General features: G+C 53.9%; 4 protein-coding genes across 6 annotated transcripts in view; 2 read left to right on the top strand and 2 right to left on the bottom strand.

Moving 5' to 3' along the window:
• Positions 1-20: 20 nt before the first annotated feature.
• Positions 21-2712, top strand: MRTO4 (MRT4 homolog, ribosome maturation factor). Its single transcript, XM_059866425.1, has 8 exons — positions 21-110; positions 505-563; positions 659-762; positions 863-944; positions 1174-1241; positions 1569-1720; positions 2143-2219; positions 2413-2712. The coding sequence occupies exons 1-8, from the start codon at positions 83-85 to the stop codon at positions 2560-2562; spliced, it is 720 nt and encodes a 239-aa protein (XP_059722408.1). The 5' UTR covers positions 21-82; the 3' UTR covers positions 2563-2712.
• Positions 2713-3106: 394 nt separating this feature from the next.
• On the bottom strand, positions 3107-7114 carry AKR7A2 (aldo-keto reductase family 7 member A2). Its single transcript, XM_059866419.1, has 7 exons — positions 6875-7114; positions 5890-6077; positions 5270-5374; positions 4707-4803; positions 4515-4614; positions 4078-4207; positions 3107-3567 (listed from the first exon to the last, which is right to left on the bottom strand). The coding sequence occupies exons 1-7, from the start codon at positions 7098-7100 to the stop codon at positions 3406-3408; spliced, it is 1008 nt and encodes a 335-aa protein (XP_059722402.1). The 5' UTR covers positions 7101-7114; the 3' UTR covers positions 3107-3405.
• Positions 7115-7120: 6 nt separating this feature from the next.
• SLC66A1 (solute carrier family 66 member 1) lies at positions 7121-12536 on the top strand. 2 transcript variants are annotated; one of them, XM_059866422.1, is made up of 8 exons: positions 7121-7510; positions 7939-8126; positions 8705-8834; positions 9344-9431; positions 10488-10636; positions 11248-11340; positions 11756-11873; positions 12204-12536. In XM_059866422.1, the coding sequence occupies exons 2-8, from the start codon at positions 7957-7959 to the stop codon at positions 12284-12286; spliced, it is 831 nt and encodes a 276-aa protein (XP_059722405.1). In that variant the 5' UTR covers positions 7121-7510; positions 7939-7956; the 3' UTR covers positions 12287-12536. The 2 variants fall into 2 exon arrangements, with proteins under 2 accessions (XP_059722405.1, XP_059722404.1); XM_059866421.1 differs by having other exon boundaries at positions 11756-11941.
• Positions 12537-15762: 3226 nt separating this feature from the next.
• CAPZB (capping actin protein of muscle Z-line subunit beta) overlaps positions 15763-18740 on the bottom strand; it is a 59522-nt gene continuing 56544 nt past the window's right edge. Inside the window, exons 9-10 of one of the 2 annotated variants that reach the window (XM_059866423.1) lie at positions 17851-17963; positions 15763-16005 (exon numbers count right to left, since the gene is read on the bottom strand). In XM_059866423.1, the coding sequence (XP_059722406.1) occupies positions 17861-17963 (103 nt within the window). In that variant the 3' untranslated portion in view covers positions 15763-16005; positions 17851-17860. The remainder of the gene's footprint in view (positions 16006-17850; positions 17964-18740) is intronic. The other variant, XM_059866424.1, reaches the window with a different exon arrangement.

The raw sequence follows: 18740 nt of genomic DNA, 5'->3' as shown, positions 1-18740 counted from the left end.
GTGCGCAGGCAGCGCGAAGGACAGCCCCGCCCGCTCCCGGCAGCCCGCGCGCGGCCCGGGGGCCTCGGAACACGGCGGAACCATGCCCAAGTCCAAGCGGGACCGCAAAGGTGGGAGCGGGGCTCGCACCGAGTCAAGGACTCTCTGACGGGCACATCCCTCTCCACCCCCATTCCTGCCCCCTTTCCTTACTCCTGTCCCCTTTTCCGTCGCTTTCTCATTCCTCGAGCCTATCCCCCATCGCCCCCTTCTCTCTCCCCACCCCCTTCACAGTCCCCTTCCCTATTCCTGTCCCCTTCTCCGTCGTTTTCTCATTTCTCGGCCCCATCCGTCGCCCCCTTCCCTCTCCCCTTTCCTATCCCTTGTCCTTTACCCGATCCCTATCTCCTTGCCCATCTCCGTTCCCTTCTCCATCACCATTCCCTCCCGGTCCCCTCTCCCGTCCTCCATTCCCACCTCCATCCCCACCGCTCCCTGACGCTCTCTCCGCTCCGATCCCCGCAGTGTCCCTGACGCGGACGCCCCGCAAGGGGCTGGAAGCCAAGCAGGCGCTGATCGCCGAGGTGAGTCTGGCCCGGACCCAGGCCCCTGTCCCCTCCCCCTGTCCTGCCCGTTCCCCCCGCCCCCCGTGCCCGTCCCGGTAACGGCTCTCCCGCAGCTGCGGCGCTGTGTGGACACCTACAAGTACATCTTCGTCTTCTCTGTGGCCAACATGAGGAACAACAAGCTGAAGGATGTGCGGAACGCCTGGAAGCACAGCAGGTGGGCAGGGGTGGTGCGGGGTGGGGGGGAATGCCCAAGGGGTGAGCTCCAGAGCTGACATCTTCCTCCTCCTCCTCCTCCTCCTGCTCCTCCCGGGCAGGATCTTCTTCGGGAAGAACAAGGTGATGATGGTGGCGCTGGGCCGGGAGCCGAGCAGCGAGTATAAGGAGAACCTGCACAAGGTACCTGCTGAGCTTCCTCTGGGTGTCCTAAAGCTTCACCTGGTGTATTGCACATCCCGGAGAAACATCCTGGAATAACATCCTGGGGTCACTGTTCTGTGGGAGTGTTAACTGACAGGCCATCTGTGGCCTGTCAAGAGGGCTCTGTTGAGTGCAGCAGTGCAGGACTGAGCCCGTGCAGGTGAGTCCCTGCTGCTCCCCAATTCCCATGCATGCTCCTTTCTTCCAGGTCAGCAAACACCTGAGAGGGGAGGTCGGGCTCCTCTTCACCAACCGCACCAGGGATGAGGTGGATGAGTGAGTACCAGCCTGGCACAGCCTTTTTGTTGCCACAAAACCGCCACACTCCCTGCTGCTTCCCTTAGAGCAGGGATGGTCTCATGGGCCTTTCCCAGTCATCTCTGTCAGCCCCTCCTGTGACAGCAGAAATCATGGAAGGGTTTGGGTTGGGAGTGACCTTCAAGCCCATCTCATTCCACCCCCTTGGGCACTTCCAGGGATCCAGGGGCAGCCACAACGTCTCTACATAGCACCAGATCCTGGGGAGGCCATGCCCCAGTCCCTGTCTGAGCCCAGGGGTGTTCCTCCCCCAGCTGAAGCTCCTGTTGCCCACCTCTGTCCCAGGTGGTTCTCCAGGTTCCGGGAGCTGGACTTTGCACGTGCTGGGAACAAGGCTCCCTACGGGGTCAGCCTGGACACGGGGCCCCTGGAGCAGTTCCCCCACTCCATGGAGCCACAGCTGCGGCAGCTGGGGCTGCCCACGGCGCTGAAGAAAGGTACAGCAGGGCCAGACTGGGGTTTGGCTGTGCAGCTGGGATCCCTGCTGGACAGTGCTAAACACAGAGCAGGACTTGGGGCTGGAGAAAACCTAAAGGACACCTTTGTCCTTGTTGGGCTGGGGCTAGAACTCCTCCTATCCTTGTGCTGTTGTTCCCAAAGTCGTGTCAAAGGCTGAGTAAAGCCCCAGATTTCTGCGGAATGCCATCCTTTTCCAGCAGAAACAGCTCGGATTAACCCACTCAGGAACGAGGCGTGGGGTTTTGGAGCTGATCTCACCCATCTCCTTGGGGTGCTCTGATGCTGCATGGGAAGGTGTCAGCTCCAAGGGGTGGTGTTGGAGGGAATCCTGGCTCTGCCCCCACGTTCCAGGGGAGCCTCCAGTGCCTGGGATCCTATTTCCAGGGGTTTTGCTCTGCAGGAGTGGTGACGCTGCTTTCGGATTATGAAGTGTGCAAGGAAGGGGATGTTCTCACCCCAGAACAGGCCCGTGTGCTGGTGAGTAACACAGCAGCCCTGCTTCCTGACACAAAAGAATTCATTAACACATCTCCTAAACCCAGCAGCAATTATTTTGGTTCCTGCTTTGCTCCACTTCCCCCTGGAAGTGGAATTTACTGCTTTGCTAGGCTGGGCACAGAGACAGTAAAGCAGGAATGACAGATTTGTGTCCATTTGTGTCCTTTCCTAGAAACTCTTTGGCTATGAGATGGCAGAATTTAAAGTCACCATGAAGTTTCTGTGGAATTCTGAGACAGGAGACTTCCAGAAGCTTGTGGGAGATGCAGCAGAGGAGGAGGAAGAGGAGGAGGATGATGATGATGGCAGCAATGATGACTAACAGCTTGGCCACCAGACAGTTCTATTTTAGGGACAAAATGAGGAGGATATTTCCCTTTTCTGGGTACACCTGGACTGGGATGATCTTTATAGAAAATGACCTAACTATGCTTTTTTTATATTTATATAAATATCTACGTGAAACTTCAAACAGTTGTTGCTGCTGTTGCTCCTGTTACTGTTGGTGGATCCTGGGATCTGAAGAAATGCCAGCTCAAACATGAAAACTGAGCAGGAAGGGTGTAAATGTAGTGGAATTTTAATAGAGCACAAAGGGAAAGATGCTGAGGGTTTGTTATTCTGACACAGAAGACACTTAGCTCAACTCTTGGAATTTTGCCTTATCCCTGGAAGTGTCCAAGGCCAGGCTAGCTGGGGCTTGGAGCACCCTGGGATAGTGGAAGGTGTCCCTGCCCATGGCAGGGGGTGGAACAAGATGAGATTAAGGACTGTTCAACCCAAACCATGCTGATATTCTGTGACTCAAAGTCCCCAAATGCTGCCAAAGAGATGACAGGTTCCAGGCACAGGTCAGAGATGGGCTCTGCACTAGAAAGAGGTTTTATTCTTATATGTAATTATTTAAGATTTCACATTAAAGCAGAACAGGGGCCTTCACCTCGTTAAGGTGTTAATTTTCCTGATCAGCTCCATCCTGAATCATGGGCTGTGCTGGGGGAGCTGAGGGGCTGGGAGGGGAGGACTATGGCAAGGGTGTGGATCCTACAAAGCTTCACTGATTCAGGAAAAACCTGCAGCCCTCCAGCCACGGACGGGAGGGCAGGATGGGCAGCACCTCTCCCGAGTCTCCAGAGCCTGTGCTGGGTGTGCCAGCCTTCCCTCCCTAGCGGAAGTAGTTGGGGCAGTCGTGTGCACTCAGGTTCCAGGCCTCGTCGAATGCCTGCACCACGGCTGGCAGCAGGGGACCCTCCTCGCTGTAGTTGAGGTTCTGCTCCAGCTGCTCCAAGTTGGACATCCCAATGATCACTGCATCTCCAAGAGAACCCTGGGAACAGATGGGAGGTGTTGCTGATCCCAAAAGAAAGTTCACCTCCTGAGCCACTGCGGGCCAAACAAAGCATTTCTTTCCACTAAATAACATCCAGGAATTAAGCAACTGATACCACAAATTATGCTCACTAGGCCAGGAAATTCCCAAGTCACCCCAAATCCTCAGAAGCTGCCAAATCCTACTTTATGATGGGCTACAGGAACATTTAGAGAAAATCAGGAATATTAAGCATTAGTTTCCTAGTCCAGTGGAAGGTGAGTGTATGGGAAGCCAAGACCCCGGCAACTGGCACCTAAAATCTTCCACTTGAAGCTTCCAGTTCTGACCACATGGGAAAAGGCAGAGCTGTCTCACTCCTGCTGCCTGGCAGAGTCTGTACAGCAGTATTCACTTTGGAATGCCACAATCCCACAGGATTAAAAGACACCTACACTGAAATTTCCTTGTTTGTGAGTCATGGCAGCAGTGCCCAGTGCTGGCAGCAGTGCCCAGTCAAGCTCTCACCTGCAGTTTGGAGTGGTTGTAAAGCCAGCGCAGTGCAGCAGACGCCAGGCTGGGTGCAGTGGAGCCATAAGCCTCTTTCAGAGCTTTTTCTACCAGTGCAATTCCCTCAAAATTGTGTTTTTTCCAGTACCTGCCAAAAAAAAAGTAATTGTAATTTCCCTTGGGACCTCTAGTCAGTGGTACATCTATATTCCAATCAAAAGGTTTTCAGGAAGCCTCATACAACTCTTTGTAGCCTTGGAGGACTTCTGCAGTCTCCCTTGGGAGCTGTGAGGAAGCTGAGCCTAAAAACCACCCTGCAGAGCTCAATCACACACCACAGCCCCAACCACGTGTGCTGACATAACCCCAAGCTTTGGTCAATTCTGCTTCCTCTCAGCTGACTGAGTGGTTTTTTCATGTAGTCGTTCCTGCTTGTCTGTCAACTCAGGACATACCTGTCCCTGTAGGCCTGAGCCCAGTCATTCCCAAAAAATCTCCCAGTGGGCTGGCGTGTGTCTTTGTCCTCGTACTTGTACTTGCCAGTCAGCAGCCCCCCTGGGAGAGAAGGGAGCAGCAGCTTTGGGGATGGGCTGGCTCTGCAGAGCCCCCATTCCTCAGAGCTTTGTCCCAAGGCCTTGTCCCTGTACCTGCCAGCGGGTTGTAGGCGTAGAAGCGCAGCCCAAAGTGCCTGAGGCAGGGGAACAGCTCGGCCTCCACCTGGCGTGTGGTCGCGTTGTACATTCCCTGCACGGGTGGGAGACAGCCTCAAACAGAGCTCAGGGCACAGCAGCTGCCTTTTCCCACCCTTCCCTGGCAATACCCATCCCAGAGAGCGGCTTCAGGTCACACAAGGTAATGATTTGCTTAGGAACAGACTCGCTGAAGGATTGCAAATAATTGAAGTTCTATGGCAGGGGAGTCGCTGGCTCCAGCAATGAACACACTGAGCTATTTCTGAGCAGCGACCTCGCTCAGATTCCTGAACTCCCTCACTGAAAGGGTGCTCAGGCCTTGGCAGGGGCTGCCCAGGGAGGTGTTGGAGTCCTCATCCCTGGAGGTATCCCAGCTGGGACTGGAAGTCTTTTCCAACCTCAATGACTCTGTGACTTCCCAGACTAACTGCAGCAGATTCCTTCTGTGTTTATATATGGCACACTGGGCCTGATGCTAGATTTGGGCAGCCCAAACCCAAGCTTCCCTGCTCCCTCACCTGGTACACAGTTGGCATCACCCAGTTGTTGTACTTGCAGATGGTGCAGATTTCTGCCACCTCCCACGCGGCATAGTTTGACAGGCCAAGCTCTTTAAACTTCCCCTGCAGAGGAATAAAAGGGAATTCACTTCCAGTGTTTCAAAGTTCATCTGGACCCAGACAGCACAAGATGGGTACAGTGAAACAGAGAGTCAACAAATTTTAGTCCAGAAGCATTAATTCCTGTCCACTTTTTCTGACAGACTATGAATTATTAAGACGTGACAAAAATATTCCCCATTTTCTGTTCATTTGGAATTCACACCTTCTAGTTTAAATGATATAACCAGATAAATGAAACTAGGAATTCCTTACCCATTACCAGCACTAATCTTAACCCAGACTGTTAACAGGGCTGGAAGCAAAGTCCAGATGTTCCAAGAGCTCTTGGGAACAAAGTGCACCACATGAGCACACAAAGAGCAGTGGCTGCTCAGCTCTGCCCTGGGCTCTGTCTCCTCTTCACAGAGCTGCACAAACCCAGCACTGCAGATGGGCACAACAAGCAGCCCTGGTTTAAAAAAAGCAGTGGGAAGGAGGGAATCAAGGATTGTCCAGGCTTGGACTCTGCACTTCACCTCTTTGTACAGCTCATTGCAGGCACGCAGGGTTTCCTCCACCGGGGTGCCGTGGTCAGGAGCGTGGAGGTAGAAGAGCTCCACACTCCTCCTCTGCAGCCTCTCCAGGGACGTGTCCAGCTGGGAGCGCACGCTCTCCGGCTTCAGCGTCTTCCCATCCCACGGGTTGGCCTTGGTGGCCACTTCCACTGGCAGAGAGAGGAGGAATGAGCAAGGATGTTTCCACCTTGAGAAGGGGAGTGGGGATAAGTGACATAAGTGTTTGAGGTGTTTCAGCAAAGGTGCCTTTGCTCAGGAATCCCGTCAGCCTGGCAGAGGGGGCTCTTCTCTGCAGGGACAGAGGGCCTGCCCCAGGCAGGGAAGGTCTGCTCCTCAAGGTCTGGGGGTCAGCACTAGTACAGGGGTCCCTTCCCCTCAGGCATGGCATCAGCAGGGAAATTTCTTGTCCTAAGAGGATGGGCCTGGGGCAAGTCTGTTTTCCTCGAGGAGGGAGTCAGCTGGGCAGGGAAGATCCCTGTCCTCAGGGAATGGACCCTGGGGAGCGCTCTTGTCCCTGGGAACGGCCTCAGACTGGCAGGGAAGACCCTTCCCTTTCCCCAGAGAAGTGCCATCTCCTCAGGGAGGGCATTAGCCTAACAGGGAAGACCCTGTTCCTCAGGGAACGAGTCCTGGGCAAGTCTCATCTCCTCAGGGACAGTGTCAGCCTGGCAGAAGAGATGAGACCGTCTCCTCAGGGACGATCCTCCTCAAGGAAGAACCCTCTCCTCAGGGCACGGTTCCCAGCAAGTCTTCTCTCCTCGGGGAAATCTCTTCTCCTCAGGAAAGACCCCTCTCCTCACAGAAGGAGTCCTGGCCTGTCCTTCTCCTCAAGGACAGTGCCAGCTTGGCAAAGCAGACCCTCCTCCTCAGGGCAGCCCCCTCTCCTCAGACACGGGACCCGAGGCAGTCCCTCTCCCCGAGAGCAGCCCGCCCTCCGCCGCCCTACCGGGCTCGGTGCCGCCGGCCAGCAGCGCGCCCAGGATCCGCTCGGACTCGCCGCCCGCGTACATGAAGGCGGTGTCGACGAGGCGGTATCGGCGGCGCAGGAAGGCGCGGAGCAGCTCGGCGCTCGCTTCGGGCCCGGCTCGCCGGCCCATCTCCATAGCACCCAGCACCACCACGGGCCGGGCCCCACCGCCCGCCATCGCCGCCATCGCCGCCCGCGCCGCCATCGCGCCTGCGCGGCCCCGGCCCGGCCCGGCCCGGCCCGGCCCGCCCCGCCCGGCCCCTCACAACCTCTCACGGCGGGGCCGGGCCCGGGCTCTCCGAGCTCGGGAAAAAACTGCAACTTTGGGAAAGTCAGGGCTGGGAACCCGCGGGGAGTGTGGGGAAACGCAGCGACTTGGTGAAAAGGCTCGCTGATTTCACGCTGTGAAAAACTGCCGGTATCCAGCAACTTCCTGAGAAAGCGGCAGAGGAGCGGCGGGTTTGGGAGAGCGTTAAAGGAAACCCGGCGGGTGTCTGAGGAGTTGTGGATTCGCAAAGAAAAACAGCCCAAGTTTCAAAAAGAGCAGGTTTTCAAGGGAAAATACAGTTCCGAACTGCGTCGGTGAAGAGGCGAGTGCCGGTGCTGCGAGGACAGGTTGGGTTGATTTCGGCTTCTTTTATTTATTCTGCCCCCCGCTTTTTTTCCCCTTCTCCTTTTCTTCTGCTTCTTTTTTCTTTTTTTTTTTTTCTTTTCCCCCTTCCATTTCCTTTTTTCTTTTATTTTTTCTTCTTTTCCTTTTCTTTTTTTCTTTCCTTTTTAATTTTTTTTCCTTCCCCCCTTCTTTTCCTCCTTTCCCCCCCTTCTCTTTCTTCTTTATTTCTTCTTCTTTCATTTCTTCTGTTTCTCATTTGAGCCCAGACGCTGCCAGGCTGGCAGCAAACCAAGTAAAGGTGAATTATCTACTAACGATCCATTTTTCCAACATGAGCCAGTACCCGGAGGAGCCCCAGACCTGTCCCTCCCACAGATCTTTCGTTCCCCACTGTTATTAAATTTCCCCTCTGTTATTCCCTCTTTCCCAGCGTTATCCCGGCCGCTCCATGGCTGCGCGGCGCTGGAGGGGTCTCCCCTCTGGGAATCTCTCTGATTGTCCCAACGGCTCCCGCTGGATCATGGATGTGTTCCATGAGTGTGCCCAGGACAGCTGGGATGTCGCCAGCATCGTCCTGGGGATGGGCTCCATCGGCTGCTTCATCGCCGCAGCCTTCCCGTGAGTACCACTCCCAAATCCCCGAATACCGCCCCCACATCCCGGGCAGCCCTTCCCGGGGCATGGCAGACACCTTCTGGCAAGCACAAGGTGCCAGAATCATTAAATCCCCGCGGCAGGAGCAGCGAGGGCTCGGCAGATTTCGGGTGAGGGGAGCACAGCCCCAGAGCCCCGGTGGCGGCCGCGGTGTTGTTGCTGCGCTCCGTCAGCCGGAATGTCCCACGTCGGGCACGTGCAGGGCCGGGAGGACAGGTCACACTGCAGAAGGAATGTCCCCAGGAGCCCTGGGGTACTTGGAAGTGCTGACACAGGGGTGGCAGAGGGGCACGTGAGGAGTCACGGTTCTTTCTCAACCAGAGGGGAGGATCCTGCAGCTGGGATCATCCTCCCTGCTCCTCCGACAGGGCACTCGGTGAGCACCGGTGGGGGCTCAGGAGTTCTCCCTGGGGCCAGGGGAGCGTGTGGCCTTGCTTTTCGTCCCGTGACTGCTTTGGGATCCACAGGAATCCTGGGGATGGCTCCCAAGTAGTGCTGAAGCAGCTGAGGTGATGTTTGTTCCCCTGCCCAATGCTCTGCAGGCAGTTCTACCAGGCCTGCAGAACGGGCATCATGGACCAGGCTCTCTCCATCTATTTCCTGCTGGGATGGCTGGGTGGAGACCTCCTCAACCTCGTCGGCTCCTTCCTGGCTGATCAGCTGCCCCTGCAGGTACCGGGCCGGCTCTCAAACACCCCAGCTCCAGAGAGGAGGGAGGGGCTGGCAGCTGCTTTATCCAACACTGGGAGCCAGAGACCCAAACTGCCTGGGATGCTCCCTCTTTGCCCCCTAGCAATGTTCCCCTCTCCCATTCTGGGCTTGCTCCCTTTTCCCCTCTGGGTGTGGTCCATTCTCTCCCAGGGATGCTCCCTCCTTCCTCCCTGGGGATATTCCCTCCTTCCTCCCCGGGGATGCTCCCTCCTTCCTCCCCGGGGATATTCCCTCCTTCCTCCCGGGGGATGCTCCCTTTTTCCCCTCTTGGTGTTTTCCCTTCTCTCCCAGGGATGCTCCCTTCTTCACCCCCAAGTTACTCCTTTCCCTCCCTCTGGGGCTGTTCCCTTCTCCACCCCGGGACACTCCCCTCTCCCCCAGGGACACTGGGAAAGCAGGGAGCAGCCCCATGGGACCCTCCCAGCCCCCCAGGTCCCCATGTGTGTCCCCAGCACGTCCCCTCCCCACAGGTGTACACGGCCATTTACTACGTGCTGGCAGACCTGGCCATGCTCTCCCTCTACTGCTACTACCGGGTGAAGAACGGGGGCAGAGCGTGTGAGTTGGGGACGGTGGGGCCTCTGCTCCCCTGGGCACTGGGAACAGAGAGGGGGGGATTCCAGGGCACTCTGGGACCCAGGGAGATTCCAGGCACAGTTAGTAGATGATGCCTGTTATTGCTTGCTGGGTTGTTGGTTTGGGGTTTTTTTTTCCCTTGGATAATTTGAGCCCCTAGGAGAGTCAAAGCCAACAAACAGCTACAGGCTGGACCTGGGGCTTCTGCAGACCCTGCAACCCCCACCCCCCATGGTGTCCAGGCTGAAAACAACCCCCCCGTGAGCCTCAGAACAAATAAATCCCCCCCCAGTTACATGGTGACTGCACCGCAGAGCTGGAAATCACAGAACTCCAGACTCGGGCAGTGCTGGAAGAGAAAGGGGGAAGTTTCCCCACTGTTTCGGGGCCAAAACTTGACAGGGAAGTTCCTGTCTGTTCAACTGGAGTGAAAAGGGAGCCTGAGCAGTTCTTGCAGGGTTTAAACAGACAGAGAAAACAGAGAAAATCCTCTTTTCAGCACTGCTGAACCCCAAACAGGCTCCTTTGGACTGGGGTGGTTGTTTAACTTAGTAAAGACATGAAAAGTTATTAGCCAGTTGGTTTTTGACTCATGAGATACATGGTTTTGTTAAGCTGGAGAGCTTGCTTACTGAATATAATCACTAAAAATTACTGAAGAATAGTAAATTACTACTAACAAATAAGCCACAGCAGAGCTTGCTCTGGCTGGGATTTGAGAGTGACTTAAGACAGTGAAATCTTCTAGTGGGGGAGATTCTGTAGAGCCCTAAACCCAAAGAAACCGAGATAGGAGCAGTTTCCTCCCTGATAAGGTACAAATTGGGCACATCACTGGGAGATAAATCACATCAGTCACCCACAGCAGCCACTGCCCCATCCCTTGGTGAGATAAGGGAGAGTTCAGAGGTTGCTCAGTCCCTTGGTGAGATAAGGGGGAGCTTGGAGGTTTCTTCACCCCGAGAGTGTCCTGGCAGCCCCAGGGCTGTTGGGGGTTGCTGGGCTCTCCCTGATCAGGCTCTGTCTGCCTCTCTGCAGTCCCTGCTCCCATCAATGCAGCCTTTGTGTTCCTCTCCGTGGGGTCCCTGTCCAGCCTCTCCCTCCTGGGCAGTGCCAGCACCGAGGCTCCAGGGGCTTTCAAGGGGAGGTCTCTGCTGTCAGCTCCTGGGGATGAGCTTGGACCAAAGGTGAGCCAGTTCCTAAATCTGGGAGATGGGATAGAGATCTGGGTGAGGATGCCTTGCTGGGTGCTGTGATCCCAAAAAACCACCCTGGACCCCACCGCGTGTTCTGGGGTTCGGGGCTGTTCCCATTTTAGTGCCAAATTGTTCTCCAGGAGACTGTTAGAGTGTGGGAAGATGGCACTGGAAAGAGAACTTTTTCAAAGATTCCTCCAAAATTCAGGAACAGTTTCCTGCAGGATTTCAGACATTTCAGGGCATTTTCACTGCAAATTTCAAGCACTTCTATGAGCCTGCTCAAGAGTCATCAAACCTCACATTTCCCACATCTTTTTTTGCGAACAGACTTTATCTCAGCTGCATAGGATAGACAGTCTCCAAAAAATGTTCCTGTGTTCACAAAATTTGTGGGACTTCTCCCCTTTAATTCTTTTTCCAATTATTCCCATTTATATATATTACTGAAAATCAAACAAGCAAGAAAGTTCCAGCCAACTGAGTTACCCTGCTGCACTATCAGCGGGCTGTCCGAGGAGGGAAGCGGGGCTGGGTGTGGCCGTGCTGGGGCTCTGAGCACTGGGGCTATCCCGGTCCCTGTCCCCGCCCCTGCCTTGCAGCCTTTCTCCAGGACTGAAATCATTGGATTCACCATCGGCTCCATCTCCTCCGTGCTCTACCTGTGCTCCCGAGTGCCCCAGATCCGCACAAACGTGAGTGCCCAGCCTGGGACCCGGGGCTCCTCACCTGTCACTCCCAGGGGGCTGGGGGGGTCTGTCTCCCCGGGGGGGGCGGTTCTCCTGTCTCCCCGGGGGGGGGGGAGTTCTCCTTTCTCCCTGGGATTCTCCTTTCTCCCTGGGGTTTTCCTTTTTCATCTCTGATCATTCCATAAGGGACTACTTCTCTGTATTTATTTTTCTCCCATCCCTTTAACCTACCAATATTTTGAGGGTGGGGCTTTCATTTTGTCTAATTTACAACCAAAGGGGAGCTAAAAGACTCTCAGCTCTGAGTCACCACTTCCCTTTTTTAATGCTGGGGGAGAGCATAATTAATAGCATGATTAATAGTTGTAGAGAGGTTTAGGAGAGCTGCACCCAAGCTCCTGCCCTCTCCCTCTTTTCCCAGTACAAGAGGAAATCCACCAGCGGGATCTCCTACTCTCTGTTTGCCCTGGTGATGCTGGGGAATTCCCTCTACGGCCTCAGTGTCCTCCTGAAGAACCCGGAGCCAGGCCAGGGCCAAGGTGACTACATCCTGCACCACCTGCCCTGGCTTGTGGGCAGCCTGGGTGTGCTGGCCCTGGACGTGGTTGTATCCTTTCCCCTGGGCTGGGATCCCATCCTGCCAGCCAGGCCTTGCAGGGAGTGGGGCGGGCAGGGCTGGGCAGGAGGGTGGGGTGCTGCTGCTCCCTGGCAGATCTGTGGTGCTGCCCTGGCTGGGAAACGCCTCAGCCTCGGCTTTGCACTGAGCTCCCTGTGCCATTCCCACCACTTCTGGCACAATCTCGGGGTGCTGCCACCCAGTGCATCCCCAGATCCCCCTGTGAGTGTGCAGAGCCTTGACCTCTCCCCAGATCTCCTTCCAGTTCCTGGCCTATCGGAAAGGACGGCCTGGCACCCCCGAGGAGAGGGGTGCTCTCCTGAGGGAGCCGGATGAGAGCCCAGAGAGCTGACAGAGGGACCTGCCCTGCAGGGAGAGGAGGAGGAGGAGGAGGAGGATGCACACGAGGAAGGTGGCCTTAGGGCTGGGCAGACCAGCCCCTCCATCCTGGTGGCTCCTGGCAGAAAGGCCCCGAGGGCGACACATTGTGCTACTGAGGCAGTGGCAGAGGATGCTGCTGGGACACCTGGTGCCTCTTTGATACCAATGATGCTTTCAGGATAAAAGGGAATTTTTTGATACCTCAGTTGCTCTTTGCTGCTCTGGTGCCCCACAGCTGAGCCTGGTGACTGCTGTGTCTCCCAAGGGTGATCTGGAACTTCCTTGGTGCTGAAAAATGTGGGGAGAGTGTGAGTGGGGAGGGAACAGGGTGACTGACCTGCCACAGACACAACCCTGTGTCCTCACAGCTGCCCCCTCAGCTCCTTCTGGAAGACACACAGGGCTGGATCCAGTGGGGAAGGAGCAGCAGAACCAAAGTGTTCAGTCCACACCTAATTTAATTAGCACGGCTCACCCATCTATAAAACACATCTTTCCCGCCCGCCTCCCTTGGTTTCATTTTGCTGCTTTACTTGGCAGCTCCTGCCTCTTTCCTAATGAGTCTCACAGCCCCATTCTCTGATTTCTCATTTTTTGCCTCACCCATGTTTTAATTGCATGGTTACCTTGGGGAAGTTGCTCCACTGTGTTCCCCAGTAGAAGAGCTGCTTCTCTGCTCACTCTGGTTTTCAGTTCCTGCCCTCTTATCCTTGATGAATTTATCAACCTGAAAAATTTATCCTCAGTTTGATGAATTTATCTTTAACCTGCTGAGTTTATCCCCAGCACTGCTGAGTTTATCTGCAACACTGATGAGTTTATCCCCCTCTGAGGGCCCTGAACTCAGCACAGTGCTCCTCGAGCAGGGCAGGACAGGAAGCAGGGCTGGGAGAAGCTGTGTCTCCAGCAGGAGAGAGTGGAGGTGTAGCCAGGCTCCCTCCCGTGGGCTGAGCTATTCCTGCTGGGGATGAGCAGCTCAGTCTCCCTGGGAAAATGAAGAAAACCAGCCAAAGCTTGGAGACCCTTCAGGAAAACTGTCACAGCTTGGCCTTGTGAAAACAAGAGCTTTCCTTTTCCTGCAGTTCCTATCAGCTCTTCCTTTTGCTTCCCTTTCCCCTCTCCAGCTCCCTTACTGCTATCCAGCATTGTGTCCCTTGTGGCTTTAGCTCCATTATCATTACTTTATGATTCCTCAGCCAGTCCATGACATTTGTCCTTCCCAAGGAAGTTACTCTGCTTTGTCCTCACATTGAGGGCACCAATCCATGGATCTCACATTAAATGGGATTCCAGCTGCTCAGTGCCCCCAAGCTGCAGCAGCAGGTTCATGGAAACACAAGCTGGGCCAGTTCTTGGGACTGACCCAGCTGCCTTCAGAAGGGAAATGTATTTTTCAGTCTCTCTGAGCCCCTTGAACCAAGGGAGTGAGTTTTCACTGGATTAATTCACAATCCTGCCCTTCCAGATTCACAGGCAAAGGGGCTGCTCACCTCATCCTGAAGCAGCAGCATTTCCTGTCCTGCCTTTCCTTGGAATTGTAGAACAATTCTTATCCTGTTTTAATCCAAACCACGAGCAAATCCCTCATCTCTGCCACTCGCAACACTAAATAATTGTCACATGCTGGCTTTTCCCAAACCTGAACAAAGAACCTCTGCCATAAGGAGGAAAGAGTGTGTGTACATACATACATACATACATACATACATATATAAATAAATGTATCACACAGTCTGCCCCACAGGTGCACCCGAAGCAGGGTTAGGTACAAAGCTGATTTACTTTCCTTGGGCTGGGCAGGATGGAGCAAGGTGAGCAGCAGCACCCAGAGCTCACACACCCACAGCCACCCCAGGGTGGCTGGAATTCCTGAGGCTCTCCCCGAGGTTCCCATCCCTCCCAGTCACTGCCGCAGCCCCGTCCCCGTGTTCAGGATTTTGCAGAGGCAAATGTTCAAGCAGAAAAGGCTGAGCAGGAGCAACCCCTGCTGAAGGAGAGGGTAACTGAGAACCTCAGCAGGTCTCCCCCTCCCAGGCTCCAGAGCTCACACGAACATCTCCACCTTCAGGAAAGGTTTGTGTTGAGACAGAACTGTGAGCCGGCAGCCAAATCCCAGAATGTTCCCTGGGGGATCCCAGCCTTTCCCAGGCTGTGTCCCACAGGAGCTCCTGCAGGCTCTGGGTGAGCTCTGGCCAGGTGCAGGAGTCTGGGTGGGACACAGGTCCTGGTACAAAAGCAATCTGGAGCACATGAATTAATCCCTGTTAATGCCAACAGCCTCCACTGGCAGAGGGTCAGGCAGGGCAGTTCCCAGAGCCAGGGGCAGGAGGAGCCCAGCAGATCTTTCTGTGCTTCCCCAGGATTCCCCAACTACAGCCTGCAGCAGGCAGGGAACCCAAAGCTGTGTCAGGTCCCTTTGCCCACCAAGGGCTCAGGAGGGGACGCTGGGGGAGGGTCACAGGTGACACAGGGACCAGGGAGGAGCTTTTGGGTCAGCAGGGATGGGAGGAACCATCCACCCCCGGCACAGCCCCTCTGCCCAGGGCTGGACACAGGAGCCCCCAGGCTGCTTTCAGCACAGCTGGGCAGACTCTTCTCCCCTGGACACAGCTGCATGTGCATGTGCTGGGTGCCTGGAGCACCAAACCCAGCACCTTGGAAGGGCAGCAGAGGAACACAAGGCCAAAGAGCAGAGGGACATCACAGCCCCTTCCAGACAAACATTTCTGCATGTGGGACAAAACACAAACCCCAAGTAACCCTGTAAGGAAGGGAAGAGAAACAAGGAGGACACGATCACACAAACATCTTCCTGGGATTTTTTTTGTTGTTTTTATTGTTTTAGTCTTTTTTTTCTTTTCTTTTTTTTCCATTTTTTAGTATGGAGGCTCAAGTATCAGATGTAGATTCAATTTAAGCTTTACAAAAAAAACAAAAAATCAAAACAAAAACCCTTTTTGCATTCCATAAAAATTGACAGAAAAGCGCCTTGGAACCAGGCTATAGAAGAGCAGAACTTTCAGCAGGTCTCGAAATCACCATCTCCTGCACATCTGGGTTACTCAGTATTGTACAACCCCCAGGAACACCCTCTCTTCCCTCCCTCCCTCCAGCCAGCCCCTGTGCCCAGCTCCCAAACATATGTGGAATAGATTTTTCTTTTTTTTTTTTTTTTTTTTGTTTTTCCAGTTCTTCCTCTTTCACACACCACAGTATTTAATAAATTTTTGTTTTACATTTTTTACACCAATGTAACAAAAGGCAGGAGGGGTGAGGGAAGAAAAGACAAACAATGATCTGTGGTGATGCATATAAATGGGGGAAGGTGCAAAAGGGGGGAGGAGAAAAAAAAATAATACATGGACTTCTACAGGAACATAGCCTAAGTCTCAATAGTAAAATGTGGTGCAAAGTAGGCCTCAGAGACTGAAAAAGTTTGTACAGCTTTATTCATGGGGAGAGGATGGCGCTGCATGGAGAGTATTGGATGCAAATCGTGAAGTGACCAACAGAAAAGGGCGGGGATGATTCTCTAGGAAAGGAATCTAATGAGTGCATGGCATGGCTGGTTAGCACTGACAGGACTTTAACTTTGCTGCTTCCTCTTCAAAGCCTCCACCAGATCGTTTTTAAGAGCTTCTTGTTTTGATTTGTCTGCAAAAGTCTGCACAGACCTGTGGAGAAGAAGGAAAGGGGGGTCAGAGGCAGGGCAGGGCAGGGAAGGGCTGGGAGCAGTCCTGGGAGTCAGGAGGAAGGAGAAGCCCCTGAGCCCAGGCTCAGCTCTGCCCGCTGGAGCCCGGGAAGCAGAAGTGACCACTCCGTGAGAACACAAAGCAAAACTCACTCTGGCAAGGAAGGCACCAAAGGCTCCCCAGCAGCTCCGCTCAGCCCCGGCTGCCGCAGGGAGAGTCCCAAGGTTTCTGTTACAGACTGCGGAAGCCCAGCGTCCCACAGCCAGGGGGGTTATAGCTCCTGCTGCCCCCAGGCCCAGGAGTTAGCTCCTGCTGCCCCAAAGCCCAGAGAAAACCCAGCCCCAGCCGGGGAAGGGCCGGGCTGGGGAGCTCTGACCCTTCTGCTCACCCAGGGTCACCTCAGAACCCCCGCCAGCCTTTGCAGCGCTGGGAAAAGCAGCTGGAGGTTCTGCTCTCAAATTTGCCTTTTTTTGTACCTTCCCTAAGGAATGGGTGATCAAAGCAGCTGAAGAACAGAGACACTGTCAAAAGGTTATTGCAGGGATTCCCTTTGCCTGAAAGTCCAGAGGAAAAGCTCCACCTTTCAGGAATCTCCTGGGATCACTGCCCTAGGAGATGCCTGTGGAGGAACCTCTGATTTCAGTAAGACAATAAGAAATTTCCACTTTTAAAAAGGCCCATTTTAAATAAATTGATAGAATGGGTTCTATCCAGGACCAAACTTTTCCAGAGTGCCTAAAACAGAGAAATGGTAGGATTCCTCCCCACCTAAACCACATTTCAGAGCCTTTACAGCACCTGGGACAGTGGAAGATTTCCCTGCCCATGGCAGGGGGCTGGAACTGGATGAGCTTTAAGGGCCCTTCCAACCCAAAGCAGCCTGGGACTGTGATTCAGAGCAACCTCATTTTCCCTGGTTGCTGTCTCCTGTAAACAAGGCTGCTCTTTGTGGAGCATTTTACCATTTTTGTAACAGTATTTCCATTTTCTTGTCTCTGGAGACTTCTGCTGCTTTAATAAAAACATATATATTTACATTTGCATTTGTCAGAGGCTGGAGAAGTGGTTCTTGGCCACTATCAACAAACAGTGAGTTTCCCCCTTCGGCAGCTGAATGTGTTTGAAACAACATCTGTAGCTGGTTAGGAACTGGAGTGGAAGGTTAAGGAGGCTCAGGGTTAGTCACTGCCCTGACACTCAGAGCTCCAGAGCAAACGAGCACAGCACCAGATCCCCCTGGAGGCTGTGCAGAGCACGAGCAAGGGGAGGCTGGCCATGTCGGAGTGAGTTTGAGCAGGACTGTGTCTCAAGCTCCAAGGAAGCTCAAACTCCACCAGGCTCACGGGGAAGGTGTGTGGGTGAGCACACCTTTACTCTGAAGTCATGGGAAGAACAAGAATGTTTTTTTTCCCCGAACTGTGACACTCCCAAGATTTCATTCTGCAGGGAGTACACTGGGATTACAGGGAATTTCTTCAGTGGTGTACCACAGCTGTAAAGAACTGCTGGTGCCCAAGGGACAGAGTCCTGGGGCTGCTGGATTCAATCAGCCCAATCCCACAGCACTCCAGGCACAGGACCACGTGCTCCTTTCCTGCTCCCAAGCCAGAGTGCAAAGTGGTAAATCCTGCCCCAGTTCTGAGCGTGAGGATTCCATGAGGGAGGAGAAAACTCTGAAAAAAAGAACCCCAGCACTGAGCCAGAGCCAGGTGGCTGGGCTGGCTGCTCCCTGCAGGATTAGGGGTTAGTTCTTCCCGTTACCATGCAGGGGCTGGGTGGTGAGTCCTGGTTTAGTGCTGGCTCACACCTCACAGGCAGCAGGGGTACCTGGATTGGTTTAGTTATCAGGCTGGATGTAGATCTGGCGCTGGGTCAACACTTGAGAAAGTTCTCTCTGCAACTGCTTATACTTTTGGTTGTCAGGAATAGCATCGATAGATCTACAAAGAGCAGTGGGAAACCAGGGAGCAAACAGGGAAAAGAACAGTCAGAAGAACTTGGTAAGACAGAGCTGGGGCTCTGGGAACCTCCAGGGAGGAGAAGGGGACACACACAGGTGAGAAGGAGCAGGGACAGGCTGGAGGAGCCAGGGGCTCTGAGGGATGGGGAGACACAGCAGAGATCCAACCTTGCTCAAGGCAACATTCACCAGAGAAAGGCTCCTTTACAGATTCCCTCTGTTAATTAAAGCTTCCTGGCTAAACCCTGCTCAGCACAAAGGAAACTGAGGCTGTTCTGACCCAGGCTTGGGGCAGAAGCCAGAACCCCTCCCACAGGTCCTGCTGCTCCCTCTGCCCATACAGCAGCACCAATTTTTAATAAGCACCATTTCTCTCTCTTCTTCCACATTTCAGCGTGTGAGGGAAGAGCAGAGCATTTATTTGTGCCCTTTGGTTATTCTACATTACCACACTGTGCTGGGAGGTCTCTCTGTACTTTAAAATGAAGTGATTTGGCACCACAGTGATTCCCTCTGTGAGCACAAGAATTACCAGCGTGGGATTACCATGTCCAATTCCTGTCCAGGAATGAGCAGGAGCTGAACAGCACAGCACAGCTTCCCCAGAGAAAGGCACAGGGAATTTAATCTCTTCTCATACACTGTATTTTGACCAGTGGTGTTGAGAGAAAGAGAGAATTTAAAACAAAGTCTAAACACCAAACCACTCATGTAATGACTTAATTCTGGGACTATTTTTAGGGACAGTAGAAAGAGA

This window comes from Haemorhous mexicanus, chromosome 23, assembly GCF_027477595.1.
Source record: "Haemorhous mexicanus isolate bHaeMex1 chromosome 23, bHaeMex1.pri, whole genome shotgun sequence".
In the NCBI taxonomy this organism is placed as follows: Eukaryota; Metazoa; Chordata; class Aves; order Passeriformes; family Fringillidae; genus Haemorhous; species Haemorhous mexicanus.
This window is presented reverse-complemented; position numbering and strand designations above follow the sequence as displayed.